Below are 26,718 nucleotides of genomic sequence, written 5' to 3' on the forward strand. Positions count from 1 at the left end.
GTCCCTCCAAGGGCTTTCAACCAACAGCACATTGGGACCATAATTATAGTGAAAGGCGCTATACGAATGAATGAATGAATGAAGGATGATTGCACAGGCCAGAGCTGAACTCAGTAATTGTGGGTGCTTGGAAATGGGGCACTAGGAAGAACACAATGCCCAGTTTTTGAGCTTTCAGCTGTTTTTACTAGAGCTTGTGATTCTTTTATATGTATGGCATTGGGGGTGTTGCTAGGTCTGGAAAAGATCTGGGGCTAAGCTAATGTAGGGACTTGGGGCTAGCTACCCTTTTGGTTGTAGTCCCTGAGCTTTTATCCAGGGCTACTACCAAAAGACCTGGGGCTGTAGCTCCCTCAGTCCCCCCCTAGCGACGCCTCTGCATGGTATACAATTGGTCTTCCCTCAGTAGGCCCAGTCGAAAACAAAGTCAATGACACATGCATGGCAAAGGTCTGGCATCGGTCCACTTCAGATTAATGAATGTTGGAATCACCTGCAAAACAAAGTTTTTTGGGCGTCATTTTCATGAAAGTTCTGATTGCACACAGAGGCCCAGTCTGTGCAAATGGACCCCTGCAGTACAATTTTTAACATTTCCAATATGTGGTGGAAAAAAGAGTAAGGGCCGGCAAAAGTGCCTTTACTCCTTAGTTCACCACCACGCGTTGGATGAAAGTGTAAACGCCCCCCTCAGTTAACGATTGCAGGAGGCATTTACAATGGATACCTGCTCCATCCGCTCCGCCTGACAAAAAGGGAACATATTCATGCTGGCGCTCATGCACTGCTAAATGCAGGCAGATTCCAAGGGAATCCAGTGCATTAATGCCCGCTTGAAAATGCCATGTGTGCGTTAGTGCACTTTTTGTCAGGCGAAGCGGGTGGGGCAGGTGGAAAGTCAGGTTGCAGTCTGTGCCCCAGCTCGGCCTGACAAAAAAGAAAAATGTTATTATATAGCGCCTGTCTTTAGCAACTTTCTCTTTTACCGAGGGCGTATTTAGCGGACTAAAAAGGAGGCCCTTTCCCATTTAATGAGTATTTCTGGTAAAAAGGTACTGTAAAATGATGTCATTCAGTGAAATGGATGTCTTGTTTGCATGGCTGCCAGGAACTGTCTCGCTATGTATTGGTTTTAAGTGCAGAAATATTTAATATTAGCACATAGAAGCCAATCCGAACGTTGGGAATCCCATCATTAACTACTGCATTCCAAGCACTTTGACTCCAGGAGCAGACAGTGACACAGCAGAAAGTGTCTGCATTCAAGAAAACGCAATGTAATTTCTCAGCAAAATGTCTTTCAATCGGGCACTCCCATTTAATACCAAAGTGAAAGATAAAGCATGGAAAGGTCGCAAATGTCCTTCATACTACTACTGCCCCAACACATTTTAGCTGACTGAGTAGGCAGGACAAGAGAGAGCACTTCTTCCGCCTGGAGATCAGCCAACCACCAACTGCTTGAGGCCTAATATTGAAGTCATTGACTCTCATGCAGCTCAGAATACTCACATAGGTGGGTCCCAGAACACTGAGAGGGTTCGGAGGGGGTCATCCCCTGGAAAGCAGACAGACTCTATAGGTATGACACAACCTAGGGTGGGCCAGCCATTTGCAGTCTTGCATAATGTCCCCAGGCTGCATGCAGATTCCTTTGTCTCGGGAGGATAGCTCAGGGGCAACGTGCTCGCCTTGGAAGCAAGACTACACAAAGCAACTCAGGTTCGATCCCCTGGTCCGCGCTTAGAAACCTCTGGTTATTAAGTGTGTTATAAATAACCTATCATATCATATCAAAACCAAGCATCTCTGATAAACAAATGTATCACCTGGATCAGGAGTGTGAAAGGGTGTGCCTCAATAATTCGGGAAGACAGTCAGGTGTGTACGAAGAAGGAGGTTGGATGGACTCTGGGACTGTATTCAAATATTATTCTTTATTCAGTAGCTGACAGAAGGAGTGTTGTCCATTGACTACAGAACTTGCCCACCTGAGGCAACAGCAGTATGTTTGAGGGCATACCTACCTGGACATGACCAGGCCTGGCATACCGCAGGGGTGGAAAAAGGTCTCTTGGAGGGATTCCTTCAAAAATAATTGTCACCCGTGGGCCGAGTGCCGCACCAAGTAAACCTAGCCTGACCCCATGGGTTGAAGGACTCAAAGGTGTCGATTGACCTCAGTCGGGCTGTACGACGGAGATTGTGACCCCCACCCCGTAAAAATGCTCTCCTGGAACATAGCAGTCCTATTAAAACATATGTCCACACCTATCGGGCGGTTCCATCTCGAAACCTGGGCAACGGATATAGTGGAAGTGCAGGGCTATCACATATTTCAAATTCCCACCCAAAAAGGCCTTTAAGGCCGCCCAAGTGGCAGGTTACTTATCTGGATCGACCCAGCTTTGAATTATAGGGTAGAATCTCGTGCGACAAACACATTAGATTTACAGCACGTTATGGTTACAATTCCTGATGGACAACACATCTTATTGTTTAATGTATATAACAGGCCGAACTCTGTTTCGGCCATCATGGAAATCCATTAATTGGTTTTCCATAGGAAGGCCCCAGCTTGGATAAAACGTTTGTAGTTGCTGCGGGGATTTTAATATGCATCTGGGACCACTGCCAGAGAATGAGGGGAACTGGGAAGACCAAGAAGAGGCGTGGGAAATCCCGCCCTAATAGCCTCTCGCCCGAAGAAAGCCCGTAAATTAGCAATAGATGTGGTTCGGAATTTTTACATGAGCTCGAGCTAAGAGCCTGCAATGGGCGATTTGCCAGCGACCATCCTGCTGGGAATGCATTCATGGGATCTAGGGGATCAACGCTGATTGATTACATCTCATATCAGCTCGGGCCTGGAAGAAAATTGCTAAGTTTGAGATCCTGGAAAAGCATGAAAGTGATCTCAGGCCCCTAATGTTTGCTCTTATGCCAGTGACCCCACCCATGCCGGCCCAAGTATGCAATGCTCCAAATCAGGCTCTAACTATATATGGTCATGCCCGCAGGGGCCTCTGATGAGCAATACTGGAACAGAGCAACTTCAGCCTCCATATCTATGAGGTAGTGCTTCCCCACACTGTGAATATCTGCTCAAAGGGACCAGATCATAGGGAGATCATCCAAGAATTTCGGAAATTAAGGGAAGATATCCTCCCTCTTGTGAACTATCCCAGCCAATAAATTAAACAGAAGACACTATCCATGGTCGAGTTGTATGACCAGGTGTGCTCACTTGCAAAACAGGCTGTAGTGGCCACCCTGGCACAGGGCCCCCCAGTCGCCAGATATCTGCTACACATAAAGAGGTCTCAGTATAAGAAAATCACAAAATCTAAAAAAGAAAGTTATGCCAATCAAAGATGGGACTGCCTTGCAGCTGCCCTGAGTAGTACCGCTTTTTGGAAATTGGTGTCGGGTGTAGAAGTTAGAGGGGATGTCAACATGCAAAGAAGTGTAACTGCCCGAGGCCTGGTTGGACCATTTCTCTTCATTATAGAAAGGAGGACGAGATCTCGAAGTCTTGGGTGAGGCACACTCTCCACTTCTGGTCGAGGAGAGAGAGTTGCAGATGTGGAAACCGCCATGAAAGTACAGATCGCAGGTGAGGCACAGGACCAGCTAAGTGCTGATAGACATCTATAGAGGAGAGCTATCTGTCTGGGCCCCGGTCCTTTGGAAACTCTTCAAAGCATGCGTCAACACTAACTCTGTCCCTGACGCTTGGCACCTAGTGGAACTAGTGCTCATTTACAAAAACAAGGCAAAGGAGCACCCCGGCAAACTATCGTCCTATATCCCTGCTGGATAGCTCAGGTAAAGGTTTCACAAAAGTGGCTCTTAAGCACATACAGTCTTGGGTCACAGAAAATGAGATAATTAGTACTCTTCATGTGGGTTTTCAGTGTGGCAAGGACACCATAGACCAGAGTTTTCACTTTTTATTCTTATCCACAAGTACACCGTCCTGAGGAAAATTAAACTGAATGCCACCCTTGTGGACCTAAGGACGGTTTTCGACTGCGTCCCACTGGACATTCTTTGGCAAGTATCAGTCAAATGAAATATGCCCACATGTCTAGTTTCCATCATTCAATATCTGTATAGGAATAATAAGGCAGTTGTCCAAGTTGGGCTAGCTGGAGAGATTACTACACAATTCGACGTAACCAAAGGAGTAAGACAAGGATGTGTCTTAGCCCCTCTACTGTTTTGTTTGTACATAGAAGAGGTTATTCAAACTCTGCTTGTGGAAGGCAAAGATCCCCCAAAGTTGGGCCTAAAAAAGAATCCTGCACTTTTCTTCGGGGATTACGCTGTGATTTTGGCCACTACCCCTATGGAGCTGAGACAGTCTCTGGCACCCTTCATGAAGAAATGCAGGGAATTAAGGCTTTGCCTTAATACAGACCCTAGTCTTTAAGCCCAAGTTTGGGAAGCAACAGAAATTGGAAGTCAGGGATGAGGGTCTTGTTTTGGAGCAAGTCATGACTACCTTGGAATACACTTCGATGAGAACGGTCAATGGATGATCCAGCTGGCAAAGTCTTCAGCCACATTGGAAAAATAGAGCAGTGGGATCCGTCTTTTCTTTAACAGGCATGGTAGAGAGGCAATATGACCTACCCTGGATTTGTACACGAAACAGGCCACAGCTCTTTTTCGGGCAGAACATTGGGGATATGCAAACATAAGGATGCTGGCCACCGTCGAAAATACATTCTTAAAGACCCTCCTCCTGTTTTCTTAGTGCACGCCTAGCGTCTTACTGCAGTAACTTGTGCCCTATCTACGTTGTTGCTGCAACAAAGCCAATCGTATATTGGTTACGCCTATCGCAGACCCCCAAACTCGCTGCCTTTATGAATGATCTAACACATGTATTAAGCTTAGAGGGCAGCATTAACTTGCCATGGGCTGTCCATATAAAAAAAAAGGCTTGTTTGATTTGAATGAGCGGGACTTGTGGTCATGTCCCGTCCTGATCAATAAGTCCACGCTCACCAGAACCAAAAGCAAGCTTTGAATCGATCATTACAGGGAGCATGTAGAAACCTGAATCTGTCCCCCAGTTACCCGAGGATCACACTTGACTTTGGCTTTGAGAAATACCTTGATTTCCTTAACCCTCATTTTGCCCGTACTCTGTTCATTAATTTCCGAATGGGAACACCAAAGCAGGCTAATTTTACAAAGACATGGGGAGAAGGGAATACAGGCTTATGTCCACACTGCAGCACTAGTGAGGAGACAGTTGCTCACTTTATGTCCCTATGCCCTATGGCACAGGGCTCGAGAGCATGTTATCTTAAGCCCATTTTAAGAATAGAGAGTATACGTACTACACCTGATGCCTTGGACCTTTGCAAAGGTCTCAGGAAGATAGCTCAGGGGCAACATGCTCGCCTTGGAAGCAAGATGACACGGAGCAACACAGGTTCGAGGCCCGGGTCCGCACTTAGAAACCTCTGGGTATTAAGCACGTTATAAATAATCTAATATTATTATAAAGCTCGGATGACATGGAAATAGTATTCAGAGTTGCTAAATTCATTCATCGAGCATGGCTGGTGAGGCTCAAGTGCAGACTAGGCCTTAATGGTCTAAAGGCAACCATGGTAAACCTGCAATATGGTCCTATAGAGAGCGGGGGCTGCAAGTGCTTACTCTCTCTCGTTCCGCTTGCAAATTACTGTGGCTATGGGGTTTTTGAGGGCCGGCTGTGAACTTGGATTTAAAGGGAATGAAGTTTAAGTACCACGCAGGCTGACGAGGCTTCATAACATAAAATGTAGTCGTGGGGGCCGCGTGCATATACTCTCCCTCAATCTGCCCGCTGATAACTGTGGATATGTTGATTTTAAAATGTAAATGTGAACTTTTCTCAATTATTTTTAATCTTACTTGTTTTATAATTTTATGTACATATATTATGATCCAGAGTATTTTAGAATCTAACTTCTATGAAATTGTATCTGTCTTGCTGTCTTACTTTTTATGGCCTTGTGCCGAATAAAAGTGGCGTTGAATTTTCTCTGACTATAGGGACGCCATTCCCTTTTACATTACACCTAATGCGTGCTTATGGTAAAACTGTTCCAATTCACTCAGTTGGCAATTGAAATGCTCACCCTTAAAGGCAACTTTGTTATTTAAATATTACATAATACAACCGCATTTACTTTAGTAAAACGTTTTGTATATTTTATTTAATCGTTAAAGTAATTTTTTTTACTTTACCCCCCACCCCCAACATGTTTATTGCTATTACCACTATATGTTAATGGCCTCCAAGACCTCGGGATGGGTCATTGCCACTTGAGATAACGACCCTTCCTCAACTCCTGCCTAGAGTTTAAGGCAGGTCATTTTCCTGCAATAATGGCCCTGCCCTCCGTCTCTAAGGATATAATATGTTACGCAGCATGTGTAAAACACAACACTCACCATCGTTGTGTCGTATTGGTGCTGACGACTGTCTTGGCGGGTTAGATGTTCTGCACAGGCAATAGGAGACATGGCGCTTCTTCTGTAACATCCTAGAGCAGATTGTCCGTGTGGTTCTTAGCTGAGGGTGGTCAGGCGTTGACACCTAGGTGTAGTGTGAGGCTCTTCACCATCATCATGTACCTTTTTTTCAGTTAAATAATTAACCATGAGAGCAGATGCGCAATCATAAAACAGTCAATATCGTAAAATGGAAACATTGCGATATAGTGAGTAAACACATTGACCGTAACGACTGACTGAGATCACGAATAGAACAATCCATACTTTAAAACTCATAGACGGAGTTATTTCAGTCTTTGCTTTTAATAAACAAAATTGCATGGCGGGAAAAGGAACATATGACCCTAGTTATGATCAGTTCCCAAGAGCAAGATGTTGGCATGTCCCAACCTAAGGTCAGGTGTATGCGAGCAGGCCAGGCACATGCCGGGTCAAAAAACTGCTGCAAATGAAGATGATCAGGCTGGCAGTGACTATGAACTCTCATTTTTAATATCCGCAAAATACATTTTGAGCATCTATGGAGCTGTGCCGGACATAACCGCATAAAGAGCAGCAGTGAATCGTACATGTATTTCCAAAACAGACAGAGAAATGGCAGTATATCAAACCTCAAGCTGGTTAACCATTATCCCTTAGTTCTATCTGCTGTCCAAGGCAAATATTTCTCTGCCTCGCCATGTGATGAAATAACGAGGAGAATGCCCTTTTTAAAATGTATTTATTAAGTGCTTATGGCTTTGCCTAGAGAACTTTTGGCACATAACCTTTATAACAAATAGTATTCAAAATACATATGTCATTCAGGTTGTATCAAAAATTCATGAACACAGTACATCAACAAGTATCCTAAAATATCATAAAATAGTAAATTAAAATCATGAGAGAGAAACAAATACCCTGTCTACGAAAAGCAAACATATATTGGCAGACAAGGCAGACACTCAAGATCCTTCCAATTTACCTTGAGCAATTTCATCTGCAATTTGTTTTATTTATTTATTTATTTTTATTTGTAACATCTAGTTTATTACAAACTTTTATTACAACTCCTTGTTTCTTTACTTCAATACTGCTTAATGAATTAGTTAATGTCTTTTGGAAAATTATCACATCAGTTTGTGGCTTTGTCAAGAAAGTTTGACCGAGCAAGTGAAATGTGTCGAGCTTCCACTCAGAATCCTGGTCCAAAACTCGTCCGTCATATCCGATGTTGGCTGGAAGTTACTCAAATGGACAGATCTTAAGTCACTGAGTGCTGAACATTCAGTTATTAGATGTTTTATTGATTTTTATAGGTTCGTTCTTAATCTGAAAAATCTATCCCGATGGTATCTCAAAGGGAATTGTCGCAGGTACTTTGGCATGTTGTCAACTTTATTCAGTGTCAGCCCCAGATCTAAGGCAGTTGGCAGCTTTCCATAGTTGTCCAGATTTTCCATCCATACCCACTCTTTCAACTTCTTTCTTGCAGTTTGTGGGCGCTCCAACAGTGTGTTCATCGAAATGTTAGCAGTTTGCATAATTACTTTCACCTTTTCTGACCAAGTCAAGAGCAAAACTTTATGCAAATTTCATCTGCAATTAAGGGTAGCTCATTTAAAAGCAGTAAGGCTATTTTCCAGACATTGTATAAAGCAGCGGTTATGACCAGTGATTCTGCAGAATCAATGGATGCCCAAAATTGATCATTGTGGATGCTAGATGAAGCACTAACAGACCAAGCATAACCTTTCCAATAATGTTTAATGTGAGTACATGTCTGGCAGTGTCTATATGCTTATGGAACATGCAGCACTAGCTTTCTCCATAGGGTATGCCTAGCCGTGCCCCCCCATATATTCAAATGTACTTAAGCTGTTAAATCGCAAAGATAGAATATATCTTTTAAGATCATGGCTGCAATATGGTGTCCAGTCAACTCGTCGAAAAAAAACTGGTCGACTGCAATTTGGTCGACGCAATTTGGTCGAAAACCAAATGGTCGAATTTTTTATTTTATTTATATATTTATTTTTTGGGTTTTCGTTTAGTTAAAAAAGGGGTTTTTAGAGAAAAAAAGAGGGTTGGGGGGGACCCCCCCCCCAAAAAAAAAAAAAGGGTTAAAATAAAAAAAATAAAAAATTCGACCATTTGGTTTTCGATCAAATTGGTTCGACCATTTGTCTGGTCGACCAATTTTTTTCGACCAAATGACTGGCAACCCTGCAATATGTGTATAAATAAATGCATTGTGCACCTGGTCGGAAGCTTGAGGAGCATATTCACAATGTCTTTTCTTAGTATATAGAGCCAGCCGTGTCGATGATCCATCCCAGTAAACAGTTTTACATTGTAACTTTCTCAGCAATTCATAGGCTTTTTCTTCATTTGGGTGATCAAGACCCACAGCCTCAAGTAGTTCTCAAGCGGTCCCGGTGGAGCTCCAAGTCAGCATAGCTAGTGTCACTCTTGCAAGCAGCTATAGTAGTGATCCCTCGAAGGGGGTACCCCCTTCTCTTGCACTCATTAAAAGCTTGATGTAAAATGTGCATTGCAGTATCTTCTAGAGTGCAAATATAGAAGGTAATCCATGTTCCATCCTGGCAGCCTCAACCGGAACAGATCTGGGTAGGCCCAGGAACGATCGATGCAGTTTACCCTCTATGACCCCTGCCAATGCACAGGGCTTTCCGGGAGAGCCTCTGAACCATACAATGAACTGGGAAGTGAGCTGGTCCCGAATATCTCCAGAAAACCCTCTATAGAATGTCTGCATCTTATGGATAGAAAGTTCTTTAGACCTAGCCATTTTCTCATAATTTTGTTTGTGATACGGGTATCACAGTAGGTACATTCCGTGCAGTCTTTAATGGAAATGACCAAATATACATAGGATTTTGCCACCTCTAGGGACACACCGCCAACCTTCCAATCCTAGCAGTTGTTAACTCTGTTTTTTCCAACCACTAATATCTTGGTTTTGCTGAGGTTAATTCTTAAGTTGTTATCCTTGGCAAAAGCATGTAATGCCTCAAGGGATCGCGTCCAATCCAATTTCCACCGTGGGCCCCTCCTCACTAAACCCAGCGACCAGCCCGTATGAAGATTGTGACCTCCTGCAATGAAGCGGAGGACTCCAAGTGTTGGTGCTCGGGCCTGAGTGGGATAGAGCCGGGAGAGCGAAGAGGTTCATGGGTATGGCCGACCCAGGTGGTCTGGCCTGGCTCCAAGAGCCAAGCACAAGCCGAGCTGGCAAAATAGCCATGTAAATCTTGAAAATCAATATGTTACAAATCACAAAATTGTCAAAGTCCCCAATGCTCTACGAATACCACCTATGACTTAATTGGTACCATTTTAAACTTTGCATCACCTCGCTCTGTGTTATCGGCCATTTTGGCTTAGTAGTCCCTCTTTATATTCTCATTCTCTTCAGCCTCGCCTCTGCAAGGTCTCGCTCTCTTCACAGTGATAGCATCGCCACATTAACGCCATCTGCGGGATGTCCGCTTTTGCAAACTTTCACACACTGACAATTACACCACATCAGCCTTCGCAATATCTCACTCTGCATCATCTCTCTCTTTGCACAATCTCAACCCCTCACCCAACACATTCTAACGCTACACCTACATGCATGCCAAAATGATCTATTACATTCGTCCAACACTAGTCCAAACTTGGTTTTAACTTTGAATTCTGGAACTTGAAGTCCTGGATTTCTCCATTATAAACACAGGACTACAAGTTACAGAATACTTAACTAGAACCAGGCCTAGACTATTGTATTGGTGGTTTTTAGATGATATTAGTCAACGGCATAACAGCAAAAAAAGTATTGGATTTGGTTCAGGAAATTATTCATAGACATTTTACTATGTGCTTTTAAAGTTAATTTATTTTTGTACTATGTGACTGACTGGATCCAGAACATTTGATTTGTGGAATACACTGACAGTCACTGCTAAGAAAATAATGAACAGGTGCTGCAGCCGCAAAGATGAACTTTTTTATTAAAGGGAAGCAAGGTAAACTTTCCTCAGTTACTTGTACCTCTGTTGCTCAGAGACTAAAATAGTCCTGCTTGATTTTTTTTATTTTTTTGTTATTGGGTGTTTGCCTTAGTATAAATCTTTCACCTCTTACAAAAGCAATAAAATTACACGAATCCCAAAAGACAAAGCAAAATAAATCAATGAATTGAGCAAATAGCATATGAAAGAAATACACTCTTCCCCACAAGCGCTGTAACCGCTTGTCTCTTTTGCTATTAAATGCTGGTGGTCAAGCACAGCATCCCATGGTATGCACCCACCAAGTCATGGCCCTGCAGTGGCGCTCCTGCTTCAGTGAAGCCGATGGGAGCTGCCCGTTGTCTTGTTTCCTACTCCATGACAAAGGCAGAGGTGCCTTCCCACCCCTTGCAATCTCGGCAAGGCGAGACTGCTGCAGGGACCCGGGGGCACCAGGTGGGACTTGTGGTGAAGCCTGTGGTTTGGGCAGACACTGGCCCAAAACGTGGGTCGGGCTAAAAGGAGTGCCTTGACCCAAACTGACTCGAGCCTCGTCTGGCTGGCATAGCTCTAGAGGCAGTGAAGTCTTGAGAACAGGCAAGGATTCCCTTTCAGTAGCCACTTGCAATAGTCTTGGCCGGAGTAAAAGACCTGGTGTGGAGTCAAACCAACACTCAGAAGAACACATCTTTCATGTTCTTTATTCATGTTATGTTATGTTGATTTGATAAAAAATGTGAGAGCCTTTCTTACTGAGAATGTGCATGGCAAAATAACCTGTTATGTGGGATAGTGCCCCCCTCAACCCTCTGAAGGGTCTACCGTCATAGCTCACTCACCCTATCAGAGGAGGAATGTCCATTTGCCTTTCAGTCTGGTTGCACCCTCGTGGATAGGCCAGCGCCTAAAGTCATGGCAATCCTCCTCAGAACAGGAGTAGCACTAGAAAGCCCAGGCCTGGTTTTCTGCTGTTCCGTATACTAGGATATCATCACTGATAATCGTCACTATTGGTGGTACCCGCCAGGCCATTCAACACTCTGTATTTTGTTTTGAAATACTTCTGCAGCTGAGGGTAAACTGAAGTTGATTCTCTTATACCTCCGGAGACCCAAGTGGAAATAGAAATGTGTTATATAGCGTGACGCTCAGGGCAGGCGTATTTGATGATAGCCGGAGCATAAGTCTAGCTTACTGAAATTCTTTGTGCCTGTGAAATCCAAAATCAGCTTGTCGATCGTTGGAGTCACATGATACTCACGACATATGGCTATGTTGGGCAGCCGCATGTCGATGCAGATTCTCACTGCGTTAGATTGATGTGGATTCTGTGCTACGACCGTTGGTAATACCCATGGTGTTGGTCCTGATGTCGTCTCGATTATTCCTTGTTTCTCAAACTTTTCTAGTTCTTTCTTGACTGCCTCGCTGTGAAGATGTGAGCAGGGTGGCCGACGGAATGCGGGACACCCGGGCAGAGGAGCCTGCTGTACTGCGGGCGTGTGCGGCGCAAACGCTGCCAGGAGTCGCGCTAATGGGGGTGACGGGGAGGTGTCCCTGTCGACGGGAACGCCTTGTCGGCGTTCTGCGGTGGTGCCGGCGTTGCCGCCGCAGCGCCGCGTACACCCACGAGGACCCGGGCCACTAGCGCTGTGGCTGAGCAACCCGGAAACACGGCGTGCATCGGCGGCCTCCGGCGGCGAGCGGCGGCGGGGCTTGGGAAGTCGAGAGCCCGGCTCGTGCCGACCGCTCGGCGTCGGAGGAGCGCCGTACATGTGGTCAGGAACCAGACAGTGGGGGCAAACCAGAACCCCCTCCTTACCTCGAGCAGGGCAGACCCCTAGCAGCAACATAAGGCCTCGAGCAGGACGGGCCTCCGGGGAGCATGCCTCAAGGGAGACACCATGTTGGGGGGGCGGGGCCTATGGAGAGGGCGTGTGTCAGACACGACCCAGGTGGGATAGCGACCAGGGAGTGGCTGACAACAGGGAGGGGGAGCCGGGACCAGGCAGCCAAGGGAAAGGAGGAGGAGGGGAGGGGGCAGCTCTACTCATAGAGGGTGGGTGCCTAGGGTCCCCACCAATCGGAAAGGGGGGAGGGAAGTTGTCCCTGATTTCCCTCCAAGCACCGGGTATAAAGGGGACTGGCCTAATGGCAGTTTTTTTGCTTTTTGCAGGGAGAAGGAGAGGAGAGTGAGAGCAACTGGTGGGCCTATCCGGGTTCGTGAGAACAGGAGACACTTCAAGGGGAGAGGAACCCATGGTGCCTTTTACTCACAGTGAAGTAACTGTGGGACAACCTGGAGTCCAATCACCGTGGTTAAGACATTACATTTAACCAGTGTGTAATAAAGGTCTGCAAAAACTCCACATCGGCTACTGTCCTGATTTCCACAAGTGGCGTAGTCGGCAGGGTTAACGAGAACGCGATGGAGAAAATAATACAGACACTATCAGAGGGGCAACAACAGTTACAACAGCTCTTCCAACTTCAGGCCCAGCAGGCGGCCGCTGATCGCCAAGCCTTTCAGCAGGCAATACAAATGCAGGGTACCCTGCAGTCCACGTCTCAGGACAAACATCAAGAGACGATAAAACACCTGACGGATGCAGTGACCGGCACCCGAAACCAGCCCATGGTCCCTTCCGCAGTGTTGCAGAAATTCAAGGAAGGCGAAGACCCGGCTTTCTTTTTTACCACATTCGAGAGGATCGCCCGAAATGCACAGTGGCCGGTGGACCGCTGGGGCCAGTATGTCGCTCCCCTTTTGTCTGGCATCATGCAAGGTGCCTACCAGGCCGTTAACCCAAACGGAACCACGCCTTACGCTGAAATCAAGAAGGCAGTGTTGGACCGGTTGGGACTTGACGAAGAAGCCTACAGAATGAGGCTACGCAACACTAGACTCAAACCGGGGGAGAACCCCCGACAGCTCTTCTACCGCGTTAAGGACCTCACCGAGAAATGGCTGCAAGCACCGGGAACAGGCCTACAGGATGTGTTAGACAAGGTCACACTGGAGCAGTTTGTCGAGGCCCTGCCCCCTCCGATGCAAAGATGGGTCAGACAACATCACAGACCCACCTTATCTGAGGCTGTGGACATAGCATCAGCCTACCAAAAGGCCGGGGGGGGGCGGGTAAACCGTTTGGTGTCGGTTCTTCCAATCGCAACCGCATGCCACCGTTGGAACCCCTCACAACCAAGAGCTTGCGAGTAGTACCTCCCAAATGGAGAGCAATGGAAGAACGCCCTTCTAGACCCGAGGAGAAGAGAAACGGTCCCGACCCGCGGCCCACCCCGTTGTCCACGGGATACCTGCAACCGCAATGTTATGACTGTGGCGAGTGGGGCCATATAGCCCGGTTTTGTCCCCGGAAGAGAGGCGCTGAGCCGATGGAGATCGGATTCATGAGGACGGAGCAAGGACCACGATGCCAAGGTCTCTCGAGATGGACGTCCGGGTAGACAGGAACCCGGCCAGGGCCCTACTCGACAGTGGAAGTCGGCAGACGGCGGTGCTACCAACCGTTAGTGATTCTCCTTACCTCACCAATGTTAGTATCCCAATTCGGCGTATACACAGGGATGTGAGGACCTACTCCATGAAAACCATAACAGTAGAGGTGGGCCCTAACGTTGCAGAGATAAGAGCTGCCGTCCTCCCCTCCTTACCCGCCTCGGTGGTGATTGGAACCGATCTGCCCCACTTCCACCAGACTCTCAAAGCCCTAGACCAAGGATGGTGGGAAGAAGCATCCTTTGCCAGGGAACCCACCCCCCCGAACACCCAGGGATGAGAGAGACCCGCTAGGAAAAGAAGGGAAGCTCGCCTTGCTAAATGCGCATCCACGTATGCCACCCAACGGATAGCCTGGAACCCCGAGGACCATGAGGATTCCATCTGGGGAGAAGCCCTGACGGACCCTACCTTAACACTTGCCCGCGAAAGAGCCATCACAGATGGGGACCCAGACCTGACCAAGGGAGCCGGGTTTACATCTAGACAGGGCCTGCTCTATCGGGTCTACCAAGAGGAGGGAGGAGCACGAAGGGAACAACTACTCCTACCCAAAACACACAGGGGTATTGTCCTCCAGTTGGCACATAATCACCAGTGTGGGGGCCACATGGCCTCCCTAAAGACACAGCAAAATATTCTAAAACGTTTCTACTGGCCAGGGGTCTATGGGGAGGTGGCGAAATTCTGTAAGGGGTGCAAAACGTGCCAACTGACGAGTGGGGAAAAGCCAGCCAAGGCACCTCTACAGCGGATGCCCTTGATCACCATACCCTTTCAAAGGATAGGTATAGATCTGGGAGGTCCGCTCGAGCCAGTCAGTCGTGGATACCGATACCTGCTGGTCATTGTGAATTATGCCACCCGGTACCCCGAGGCTTTCCCCCTAAAGGGGACGTCTGCTAACCAGGTATGCGACCAACTCATCCCATACTTTGCACGGGTAGGCCTACCCACCAAAATCCTCACCGATCAGGGTACAAACTTCATGCCGGCTGTCATGCGCCAAGTCTGTGAAAAACTACAGATCAGACGGCTGCGCACCTTGGTCTACCACCCCCAAACGGATGGGTTGGTGGAGAGGTATAACCAAACGATAAAGAAAATGATGAAAAGGGTAACAGGGCCGGAGGGGAAGAACTGGGATAGGGTCATACCCCTGATCCTAATGGTATTGAGGGACGCTCCCCAATCCTCGACAGGATTCTCCCCGTTCGAGCTGCTATTTGGAAGACAGCCCAGAACAATCCTAGATCTGGTCAAGGAGGACTGGGAAAACGCTAAGGAAACATCCCTCACCGAGTACGCCGAGGACCTTAGGGAACATCTGTCTACCTTGAGGGGACTAGCAGAAACCCATCTAGGTATAGCCCAAGACCGGCAGGAGAGGGTATACATTAAGGGCTGTCGCCTAAGAAAGCTAGAACCAGGGGATAAGGTACTAGTGTTGCTACCTACCAGTACGAACAAAATGTTGGCTCGGTGGAGAGGCCCTTATGTGGTGAAGGACCTGGTGGGACCGGTGAATTACCGGATACACCAACCTGACCGGACCCCATCACATAAAGTCTACCATATAAACCTACTGAAGAAATGGACCGAGCCTGCCCCGGTCGACGTTCTGGCCACCCAAGGTACGGGGGTGATCTACGCAACCGGCCAATTGGATGCGGTGCAGTGGGGGGAAACACTAACGGAACACATGAAGAACAAGATCCAGGAGACGCTCAACCCCCACCGCAATGCCTTCTCCCATTTACCTGGAAGGACCAGCCTATTAGAGCATCGTATTGAAATCCTAACCAGACACATAGTCCGGCTGAGGCCTTACAGGATCCCGGAGGCCCGAAGGTTGATCATTAAGAAGGAGATCGAAGAAATTATTAGGCTGGACATCATTGAACCGTCAACCAGTGTGTGGTGTTCTCCAATCGTACTCGTACCCAAGCCAGACGGGGCTGTACGATTTTGTATGGACTTTAGGCAGCTCAACATGATATCTCACTACGAGGCCTATCCCATGGCCAGGATGGATGAACTGCTGGAAAGGCTAGGTGCTGCCCGTTACCTCAGTACCTTGGACCTCACCAAGGGATACTGGCAGATCCCACTACGGGAATCTGACAAAGAAAAGACAGCCTTTGCTACGCCCCAGGGGCTCTTTCAGTATAAAGTACTAACATTCGGGTTGCATGGGGCTCCGGCCACCTTCCAGAGGCTGATGGACGTCCTTCTGCAGCCCCACGACCAGTACGCCGCAGCCTACCTAGACGACATCGTGATATACAGCGCATCATGGAGTGACCACCTGACCCATCTACGTGAGGTGGTCTGCACCCTGACCCAGGCCGGACTCCATATCAACCCAGGTAAATCGGTCCTAAGGACCCGGGAAACCAAGTACCTCGGACATATAGTCGGTGGCAGAGTGATTCGACCACAGGTGTCCAAAATCGAGGCTATTCAGGGGATCCCAGTACCAACCAACAGGAAACAAATAAGGGCCTTCTTGGGGTTTATAGGGTACTATAGACGCTTTATTCCCGTTTTTTCTTCCTTGGCTGCGCCGCTGACCGAGGCGTTAAAGATCGGGGTTCCCCAGACCTGTCGGCCAATCACACAGCCATACTGGCCGTCGAGGAGCTGAAGCGCAGTATATCATCCCACCCGGTGTTGGTATGCCCTGACTTCCGGAAGCATTTCTTCCTGCAGACGGACGCCTCTGGCATGGGGTTGGGGGCAGTCCTGACGCAGGAGGTGGACGGGTTCCTACGGCCGATCTGTTTTGTGAGCCAGAAGCTCCTTCCGCATGAGTTAGCGTATTCCACGATAGAAAAGGAATTTCTCGCCATCAAGTGGGCGGTGGACACCTTACGATATTACCTACTGGGGAGGAAGTTTATGTTGTACACCAACCATGCACCGCTGCAATGGTTGGCGAGACACAAGGACACCAACCAACGGGTGCTGCGGTGGTTCCTGTCCCTCCAGCCCTTCGACTTCATCACCTTACATAGACCTGCCAGCTTCCAACTGGTGGCGGATTACTTGTCCAGGTGTTAGATCTGGCCCGACCGGCCTGGAACTATGGTGGGGGTATGTGAGGATGTGAGCAGGGTGGCCGACGGAATGCGGGACACCTGGGCAGAGGAGCACGCTGTACCGCGGGCGTGTGCGGCGCAAACGCTGCCAGGAGTCGCGCTAATGGGGAGCGCCGGGGAGGTGTCCCTGTCGATGGGAACGCCTTGTCGGCGTTCCGCGGCGGTGCTGGCGTTGCAGCCGCAACACCGCGTACACCCACGAGGACCCGGGCCACTAGCGCTGCGGCTGAGCAACCCGGGAACACGGCGTGCATCGGCGGCCTCCGGCGGCGAGCGGCGGCGGGGCTTGGGAAGTCGAGAGCCCGGCTCGTGCCGACCGCTCGGCGCCGGAGGAGCGCCGTACACGTGGTCAGGAACCAGACAGTGGGGGCAAACCAGAACCCCCTCCTTACCTCGAGCAGGGCAGACCCCTAGCAGCAACGTAAGGCCTCGAGCAGGACGGGCCTCCGGGGAGCATGCCTCAAGGGAGACACCATGTTGGGGGGGCGGGGCCTATGGAGAGGGCGTGTGTCAGACACGACCCAGGTGGGATAGCGACCAGGGAGTGGCTGACAACAGGGAGGGGGAGCCGGGACCAGGCAGCCAAGGGAAAGGAGGAGGAGGAGGGGAGGGGGCAGCTCTACTCATAGAGGGTGGGTGCCTAGGGTCCCCACCAATCGGAAAGGGGGGAGGGAAGTTGTCCCTGATTGGTCCTCTTTCCCTCCAAGCACCGGGTATAAAGGGGACTGGCCTAATGGCAGTTTTGTTGCTTTTTGCAGGGAGAAGGAGAGGAGAGTGAGAGCAACTGGTGGGCCTATCCGGATCCGTGAGAACAGGAGACACTTCAAGGGGAGAGGAACCCATGGTGCCTTTTACTCACAGTGAAGTAACTGTGGGACAAGCTGGAGTCCAATCACCGTGGTTAAGACATTACATTTAACCAGTGTGTAATAAAGGTCTGCAAAAACTCCACATCGGCTACTGTCCTGATTTCCACACTCGCGCATGTGGAAAGGAACTCTGCTGTGTCTCACTGCTTTGGGCTCGATTGTTGGGTCAATGTGTAATTCATTCTTCCTTGGAGGCATCCTATGCCTTGGAATACTTTGTTGTGTTTTGTTAAGAGGTTGTCGATATCGGGCGTGTTAATGCTGAAACTGAACTGCAACAGCTTCAGTTTTTCTGCTGTTCGGCAGCTCACCAGTGTCTCCAAGCCTGCGTCTACCACATATCTCATGGCTCAACATGTTGTTCCGTTGTGCGATAGGTTGGAGTGGAAGGATACCGCTACTGGTAGTGGCTTTTTGCATCCATACGCAATCAGTTGTACTCATTTGTCTTTGAGTTGGGGCTTCAGTTCGATTTTCTTGAATTTTAGCAGGGCCATGACATTCACTGCTGCTCCAGTGTCTGATGACTTTGGTGGGTGTGCCGTCAGCTAGGATGGCGCAGGAGGGTCATCAGGACATCTTTCCTTTTTGATTGCTCTTCTTTGGCTTGATGGCAGATATCATGTGGACCCGTTCGCTGTTCTTTTTTGTCGACTGCAGCAGTGTCCTCTGTGTCGCTACATCTGGGTGATGTTCGTGCAGCGCCGACAGCCCTGGCCTTTCCTTTCCCTTTCCGCATGTGGTTCGATGTCTCTGGTTTTCTCATTCCTCTCTGAGGTGGTGGGTTGAGGCAAACTGCTGCAAAGTGGTTCAGCCTCTTGCACTTCTGGCAGGTAACCCCTATGGCTGGGCATGGTTCTGCCCTGTGCCAGGGTCCTCCACACCACTTTCAGGACTCACGTCGCTTTGGTGCTCGTCGTCTCCCTTCTGGTCTCCCTCAGACTCCAGCAATCTCTTCCTCTTTCTGGATGTTGTCGAGTGGAAGTCATTGTATAGCGGCTTCCATGATGGCTACTTGGTTGTCTGTATGTTCCTGTAGTCTGCCCATGGCTAGGATACAGTCTAGAGGGAAGTTCTTCTCCGATAACACTGCTCTGCGCAGTTTGTCTGATGACTGACATTCCATTGATAATCTGCAGGCGGATGGCGAACTGTTCGTCCGGGAACACGTAGCCTAGCGCCAATTCCCTGAGTCGGGCTTGGAAGTCATGAATGCTTTCCTTTGCCCTTTGCCTTGACATACAGAATTGGAATTGTTCATAATCAGGGTCTAATTCAGGTTATTTAGTGCCAATTTCGCCCCATCATAGTTGTCTGTCATCCCTCTAATTTGGCAGGGTGTTGAATAGTCTTAGCACAAGAGTGCCAATGTTTAACGGTAATAGGGTGCACTTTTTTCCCGCTCTGTTATTTCCCTGGCTTGCATGTTGAGCTCGAATTACTGGAGCCATATTTCCCACTTTAGGGCTGCTCCACTGGCACATGAATGAAAAGGCCTCATAAATGTTGACTGCTTGGCGCCTGGACCTTCTAATCTCATTGAATTGCCCCTGGGGCCTCTGCTGCTACTGCCCTCTTTTGTTGGGCTGCTTTGGGGGCTCGCAATGGGGTCAGAGTGTGTGTGCTGCGTGTGTTTGCAGCGTTTATTTCACTTTTTTTCTTTTCTCCCCCTCACTCTCAGGGAGAATATGCGACCCTCCCCCTACACGCTCTCACCTCGGTAGGGCTCTGTGCGGGGGAATGTTCCATCATTATGCGCTCCTCGCTTACTCCTGCACAGTGTGAAATGGCGTTGGGGTTCAGGCCACGCACTTCCGCCGCACGGCATGTGAGGCGCCGACAGCGGGCTGCAGCATTACCAAAGAGTGGGGCGAAAGCACACATGGGCGCACGTCGGGCCTCGTCGCCAGTGTGATGGTGTTCGTTCCGAACTCCGGTAGCATACAGGGAGGTCGGGATGGCGCACACACCCACTCATGCTCGTACTGTTTTGCGGAGGTCAAAGAAGCACACAACCAGCCCTGAGTCAGTGTCACTGGCTAATCCACTTCCGGGTATTGCCTTCTTAATTGACTTCATCCTGTAGCTTGTCAAGTGAGTTGGGTATCCCCTTGCTCACGTGACTCGAACCGTCCACTGACATCACAGGTACCTGGAGGGAACTGTAGCTGTGGTGATTTGTCTGTCTGGGCACTGAGAGTGGGGGGACTGAGGGAGCAGGGTGGAGCATATCTGGATTGCCCCTACCAATATGTAGTAATGGGTGGTTCCAGACTTCTCTGGTAACAGTGATTGTAAATCCTTAATAGTGGGCCCGCTCACATGGAGCAGGTTATTTGGTTCGTTCTCAGCAGAGAGTGAGGCTTTCCCTTTTAATATCTGTACCTGTAATATAGAGTATAATGTTACTGTACACAGTGTGATGAGATCCTGCAACTATTTTTCGAATTGTTCACTTTTTTTTTTTAGGGAAACCCCTCTAAAAGATAGGGAAAGTTGTTCTTACTTTTCACACTTCTTAGTTTCAAGGAATGTTTTTGGTGTTTAGATGTGAAGGGGCCGAATGCATAAAGTGAACAGCTTGGTAAACGTTGCATGTATGTTCTTTTGATTGCAGGCGTGTCTATTTAAACTGCACAGTGTGGGCATTATAAAAGTCATCATAAAACACACCACTTAAAAAAAAAAATGTCCAAAGACTAAAAATGAGACAATCATTTTCAAAAGTTTTGGCGCGTGCCAAAGCTGCGTGTTTTGGAAAAATGACAGGGACTACATACTGAAGCCGAGTTAAATTGTAGTTTCCTGTCTCCCGTCTCAAACTCTTTGGAAAGTTCTCCCTCTAGTGGCCATATGCGTGTACTGCATGTATTTAACAATCGCAAATTTACCTTCAGAATTTAAGGATATAGCGTCTCTGTAGTACCTCTGCGCTACGATCGTGCTGCGCTTCCTCACTATGCATGAATCGTGATGTTTTGTATTTGTCATTTCAGCAACGAAAACGATGCTGCTACCTTGCCACCAATCATGCAAGATGTGCAGCGGATCTGCCACGACTTGTACTTCCTGTCCAGCAGGTAAATCCAGTTCCTTGTCTCGTGTCTGCCACGTGCCCTCGTCTTATGTGCTCTGCCGTGGGACAATCCTATAGCCAGCAGAGCTTTGCATGCCACGGATTTGGGGAATCCTACTTCTAATGTAAAAAGGATACATGTAGGTTCCAGGATGCAAAGAGCAATAGCCAGATAAGCCAGGACGTGCTAGGGGTGTCTTCCCTGGTATGGGTCCACTTGCAAGCTATACTGTAGTAAAGACGCTGTGTTGCAAACTCACGCAGCGATTGGTGCCAGGAAACTCGAGATGTTGGGTGCTCTGTGAAAAAAACCCACCATTTAGCATAATCACTTTCATTTAGCACAGATGGACACTTCGGTGTGTGTGTGTGTGATATATACATGTTTTCGAATGATTACTTGTGCATCACTCTTTCTTATACCAGGCCTTACTCTAATAAAGGGTATGTACATTGCAGCTCTCCAGATATTTTGGACTATGACTCCCATGCAGTGGTCGAAGTGTATGAAAAGAAGTAGTGGAACTATGTTCCCTGCTGGCCTGCATCGCTCCCCACAGACCCCATTGCCACGCCCCCTCCCATGCACAATAAAACCCCTAAAACACATGTGCCTGCTCTTTAAGGAAACGTCCTGTGCAGTGCATGCAAAGTGCAAGCTCCAACCTCTTCCTACACTTTTATTTTAAAACGAAACCGTTCTGGAACAGTTTCTTTTTAAAATAAAAGTATAGGAACGGTAAAACTTAATTAAAAGAAGTAGAGGAACACCGCTCCCAAACGCTCCCGCCCACTTCGACCACTTCGCCCATGATCCTTCACCCTTGACTAAGCTGTCTGCACTGATAGGAGCTGTAGTCCAAAACATCAGGAGAACCAAAGGTTTCAGACCCCCGAGATCAGCATTCCTTTATGTTTGTAGTACAAATAATAGTGATTTCTGAGCCCATCATTTATGTGAAAGCTGTCAAAAATCATGGGAATGTCGGCAAAATTCAGGAGAATTGCAGCGTTCCTGTGACTTATGGATTTTAACAAGGAGAGTCCTACAAAAGAGACCTGTTTATTGAGGCTCGCTGTTCTCTATGGTTAACAGCCAATTTGAACAATCACTATACCGCCTGCAATTCGCTTGCCCTGATGAACGTTGTTAGCTGGACATTGCAAAGCATTACTGTAATCATTCCCCTGTATTTAATAAGCAGCATAAGATTAATTGGACTGTAACTTAACTTATAACAATGAGCATAGAGTGATTTCTAGTCTTAGCAGCGCTCTGCACTGAACAGCGAGCCTCCTGCTTCTAAAAAGGAAAATAGTTTTACAATGTAAACCTGTGGTTTTAAAATGAAAAAAGAATTCATTCAAAGGCCACTTATTGTGGTGTTATGTTGGATGGGCTATACCGGGGGAAACGGCCCGGCGGCCTGAGTTTAATGGGGGTCATGGGACGTTACCCCCGGTACAGCCCATGGAATGGGCACATAACGCCATTAGCACCCATCCCATGGGATGGGATAGGGCTTATTAAAAGTATTCACTCGGTGTCCCATTCACGGAAAGTAAATCCTTTACCAAGATGGCTGCCATGGATTGAGAAGGTGGAACTCCGTACAGAGCCCCTCTTCCATTTCCATGGCGGGCGAAAAAAAGCAGAGTGGAGAGAAAGCAGTAGCTACGGTGGCACTGGATGCTGCCATAATGAGGTAAATGGGGATGGGGAAAAAAAGGACCGGAGGTGGGGTGAAGATGGTGGGTGGGGGAACTGGCCTTCAGGCGGCTTGGAACGCAGGCTGAGATGGCTGGTTTCGGCCTGCGTTCCTAGCCACCTGATTGGCTGGCTCCCTCAAGCAGGGTGCTAATAAATAATATTAAGGAAGGACACATTTCATTAGGTTTACTAAAAAAAGACTACCAAATAGGATTCAGCAGGATTCCAACTTCTGCTTTTATTCTACATGTTTCTCTTTGAAACTAAATCATCGTTTTCAGCTGTAATAAGTCAAAACCATGTACTATAAAAAGGTTTTGCCAAACCCTTATGAAACACAAGCCAATATTGCTGTTTGTTACATATGATTATATCACTTATCAGCTTATCACTCACAGTTTATAGCTGTTGCACATCAGTCCCCTGAATTACAACTTTCATCCAATTAGCAGGCTGGATTTATTTGCATATAATATAAAATACAATGCATAATGGGTTATGAATATTATGGCCTATAATGGTAGCTCAGGATTTTTTGACATTTGCAAACCACTCAGTTTTTAGCTCGTGGTTTATTATCATGCTACAAGAACCTGTCAATAGCATTATTTAAGCAATATGCCCCGAGCGGGGGGAGCATTACTTGACTCGATAATGCCCCCGCCACGAGGGGCATATTACTATTAGTACCCCGGCCCGCAAGATCTGTGAGACCGGGGTACTAAAAGCATTTTTGTCTGTCCCGAAAAACTGCAGCGTTTCAGAACAGAAAATAAAAAAATGACTGTGAAAATGGCCGTCCTGGAAGGGAAAACGGAGTCCGTTTTCCCTTTCCATGGCGGCCATCGGGAGCGGACGCGCTGGGAACACTCCTGTTCCCAGCGCGTCCGCTCCCGAAAAAAATAAAGAGAAGGTAAGTGGGGTTGGAAGGGCGAAAAAAACAAAGAAAAAAAACATACCTGGGTCCCCGGCGGGGGACGATGGAAGCCTCCAGCCACGTGGAGGCTCGGAGCGGGGATGGGCCCGCTCTAAGTCTCCATACGGCTGGAGGCTGCCATCGTCCCCACCAGGGACAAAGCATGCTGAAGGTAAGTGGGGTTGGGAGGGGGGGAGGGTGGAGGGAGAACAAAACAAAAAAACATACCTGAAGCCCCAGCGGGGGGACGAAGGTGGCCTCCAGCCGTGTGGAGGCTCAGAGCTGAGAAGGCACCGCTTCGAGCCTCCTCATTGGCTGAGGGGCTGCCACGCCCCTTCCGGGGACAAAGGCGTGGAATCCGAGGGATTCCCGGCCGGGTTATGCCCCAGCGAGTGCCAATCAGAATGGTTCTTTCATTCTGATAATAGGTCATAATAATACATGGAGACTGATTATCTACTTATATTTCTATATGTATATCTCTGGTTATAGTCATTAATGATTGTAATTATGGTTAATCTGTACTACTCATAGGGAAAGTTAGTTTTCTGATACTTTTATCTTTGGCCCTGTTAGATGATTCTTTGCCAAACTTTACCAAAGATATACACCTTTCATGCTGCATATTTTAGGACATTTTCGTGACGTTCATCCTGGTAGAGCAAAATGCATGTTTCCTATTCATTTTCCATTTATCAAAGTTTGCTCTCAACTACATCTGAATGTGCATTTGTACCCGAGGAAGGGCGCTGAGCCAATCGGCTAGCTGGAAATGCCAGTGCGAACAGACAGTGTACCATCACGTTTTTCCCAGCCATTCCCCATATGCCGCCATTCTGTGGGTGCCCCCGCCCGCTCCTCAGACCCACCATGCTCCCAGTTTCACCCTCACACCTACCTGCCTACTAGGGCAGTTTCTAGTCCATTTGGTGCCCAGTGCGAAACACTAGGAATGAGCTCCCCCCAAACCCCACATCATATCCCGCGCGCCACTCCCACTGTACCCTGCGCGCCACTCCCACCGCACCCGCACGCCACTCCGTCACACAAGGAATTAATTACCATTTGCAACGGTGGGCCACTTTTTCATTGCTGCCCAGGACAATTTTATGCCCCAGTCCCGCTCAGGCTGCCGATAAGGAGGACTGGGCACACCAAGAGACCATGAATATGGCATAGGATGCAGTATATACAACCAACAAAGAACACAAGATAATGAAGGGAGTTTTGAGGCAACCTAAGCCAAAAGGGCAATGACAAGGAGACACCTGAACCCTATAAACAATCAGTGTATGCTTTGAAACAGTAAAGTGTGAATGTTGACTTGTTATAAGGATACATGGACCCGGATTATTTATTTATTTATTCATGCAATGTTTGTCGGGTACATGTATATTTATTTATGCAATGTTTATCAGATACAGATATCCGACAAACATTGCATAAATAAATAAATTATCCATGTCCATGTACCCGACAAACATAGTATAAATAAATAAACCGGGTAGTGGCTTCAAGAGTATTTACTCAGCAACACTGGTCAAACTATTATCAGCATAATGAAGAAACTCATCACCTGTGCAATGGAAGTGGTTTAAAGTGAAATTGATATATAGTTTGAAAAAGAAGCAGCATGAAAGAAAAAGGGCTGCTTTAAACTATTATTTTGGGCATTTCCTGGGCTTGCAGGGATGCACCGTGGGCCCAAACGATTCTCTGTTTGTACCGTGTCTGGGCCGCGGTGCATCCCTGCAAGGCCAAGACCCTTCAGTTAACCCCCCATTCTTCGAGGAAGAAATAAATAAATGCATAAAGAAAGACAAAGAACGGCATACCGTTAAACGTTTTTAAGCGCTTTTTGTGCTGCAATAGTGGCACTTGTATGAACGTGACTCAGAGAGTGTGAAGTGTTAACTTGGACACCTGCAGAGAGGCAAAGCTCCCCTCCCATCACAATGCTGGACACAAAACCATTCAGTGACTAATGGCCCATCATTAACAGTTTCCTGCCGGCATTGTGACGGGAGGGGCTGTTCTTAGCTGCAGGGGGAACTGAAGTGGGGTGGGGCCCATTGTGCATATGGGCCCCACCCCAAGTGTCTGGGAAAGTGCTCCAAGGGAACCTCTGACTGTCAGAAGAGGCAGCGTCAGCACGGAACTCTCCCCACGGCAATCGCGCCGCCCCACAAACTGGAGAATTTCATCCTCTCCAGCTTGGAGGTGCTGCAGGTACTGTGGCGATTGCACCCACCAGGGCAATTGTGCCCCGGACAGCTGCCCGCTTTGCCCGTGCCAAGAAACGGGGCTGCTGCCTGCCATCTCCCATCTGCTCCCATCCCATTTATATGCTGGGTCCTTCTGCTCCAGCTCCACGCTCCGTCCCATTTTGTTTTTACATTTTTTTTACAGGAGATTGGGCTTTGCACAGTACGTGCGGAGTATCCTGTAAATAAAATAAAACTATTCACACCACAGTTGAACCCCGGCATGTGAATAGCAATCACCTCCACTTCGCTCTGGCCTACCTAGGCTCAAACTGTTGGGCCATTACTGGCCCCTGAAGGACCCCCCTCTAAGCAGGGGAGAATGCTATGTTCACTCAAACACTAAGTGAATCCATCAACCCGTAACCCTTAGTATAAAAATGGGGCTTGGCTTTGAGACAGTCGGAGATTGCAAGGCATGATGAAAGAAGGAGATGACAGGAGCTACAGGAACATATCTGAGGAGGCAAGAGAAGACAAAATGGAGGAGCATAATAGAAGTTGGGAGGAAAGCAGGTAAAAGAAACCATCTGTCCTGATAATTCTTTCTGGCCAGGCCCCTGTCACACTTAGACTAGTCGACAATTTTTCACCCTCTGCTGACAAATGATAGTGGTTCAATAATGACTTGCTTAAAGATACCACCTTCACAAAAGAAATAGAAGGGTTTCGTTTTCCATTCTTCTCCCCAAATAAAACCTGGGCATGAACACAGAAATGATATGGGACACGTACATACAAAGC

The 26,718-nt window shown here is 47.9% G+C and overlaps 1 protein-coding gene across 1 annotated transcript in view; it reads left to right on the top strand.

The window, feature by feature from the left end:
- The window catches only part of PCSK5 (proprotein convertase subtilisin/kexin type 5), a 1,619,480-nt gene that overhangs the window by 1,409,048 nt on the left and 183,714 nt on the right, over positions 1-26,718 (top strand). Inside the window, exon 28 of the mRNA XM_069625842.1 lies at positions 21,004-21,087. Within this exon, the coding sequence (XP_069481943.1) occupies positions 21,004-21,087 (84 nt within the window). The remainder of the gene's footprint in view (positions 1-21,003; positions 21,088-26,718) is intronic.

This window comes from Ambystoma mexicanum, chromosome 6p (genome assembly GCF_040938575.1).
Source record: "Ambystoma mexicanum isolate Mex_15411 chromosome 6p, UKY_AmexF1_1, whole genome shotgun sequence".
NCBI classification, from domain to species: domain Eukaryota; kingdom Metazoa; phylum Chordata; class Amphibia; order Caudata; family Ambystomatidae; genus Ambystoma; species Ambystoma mexicanum.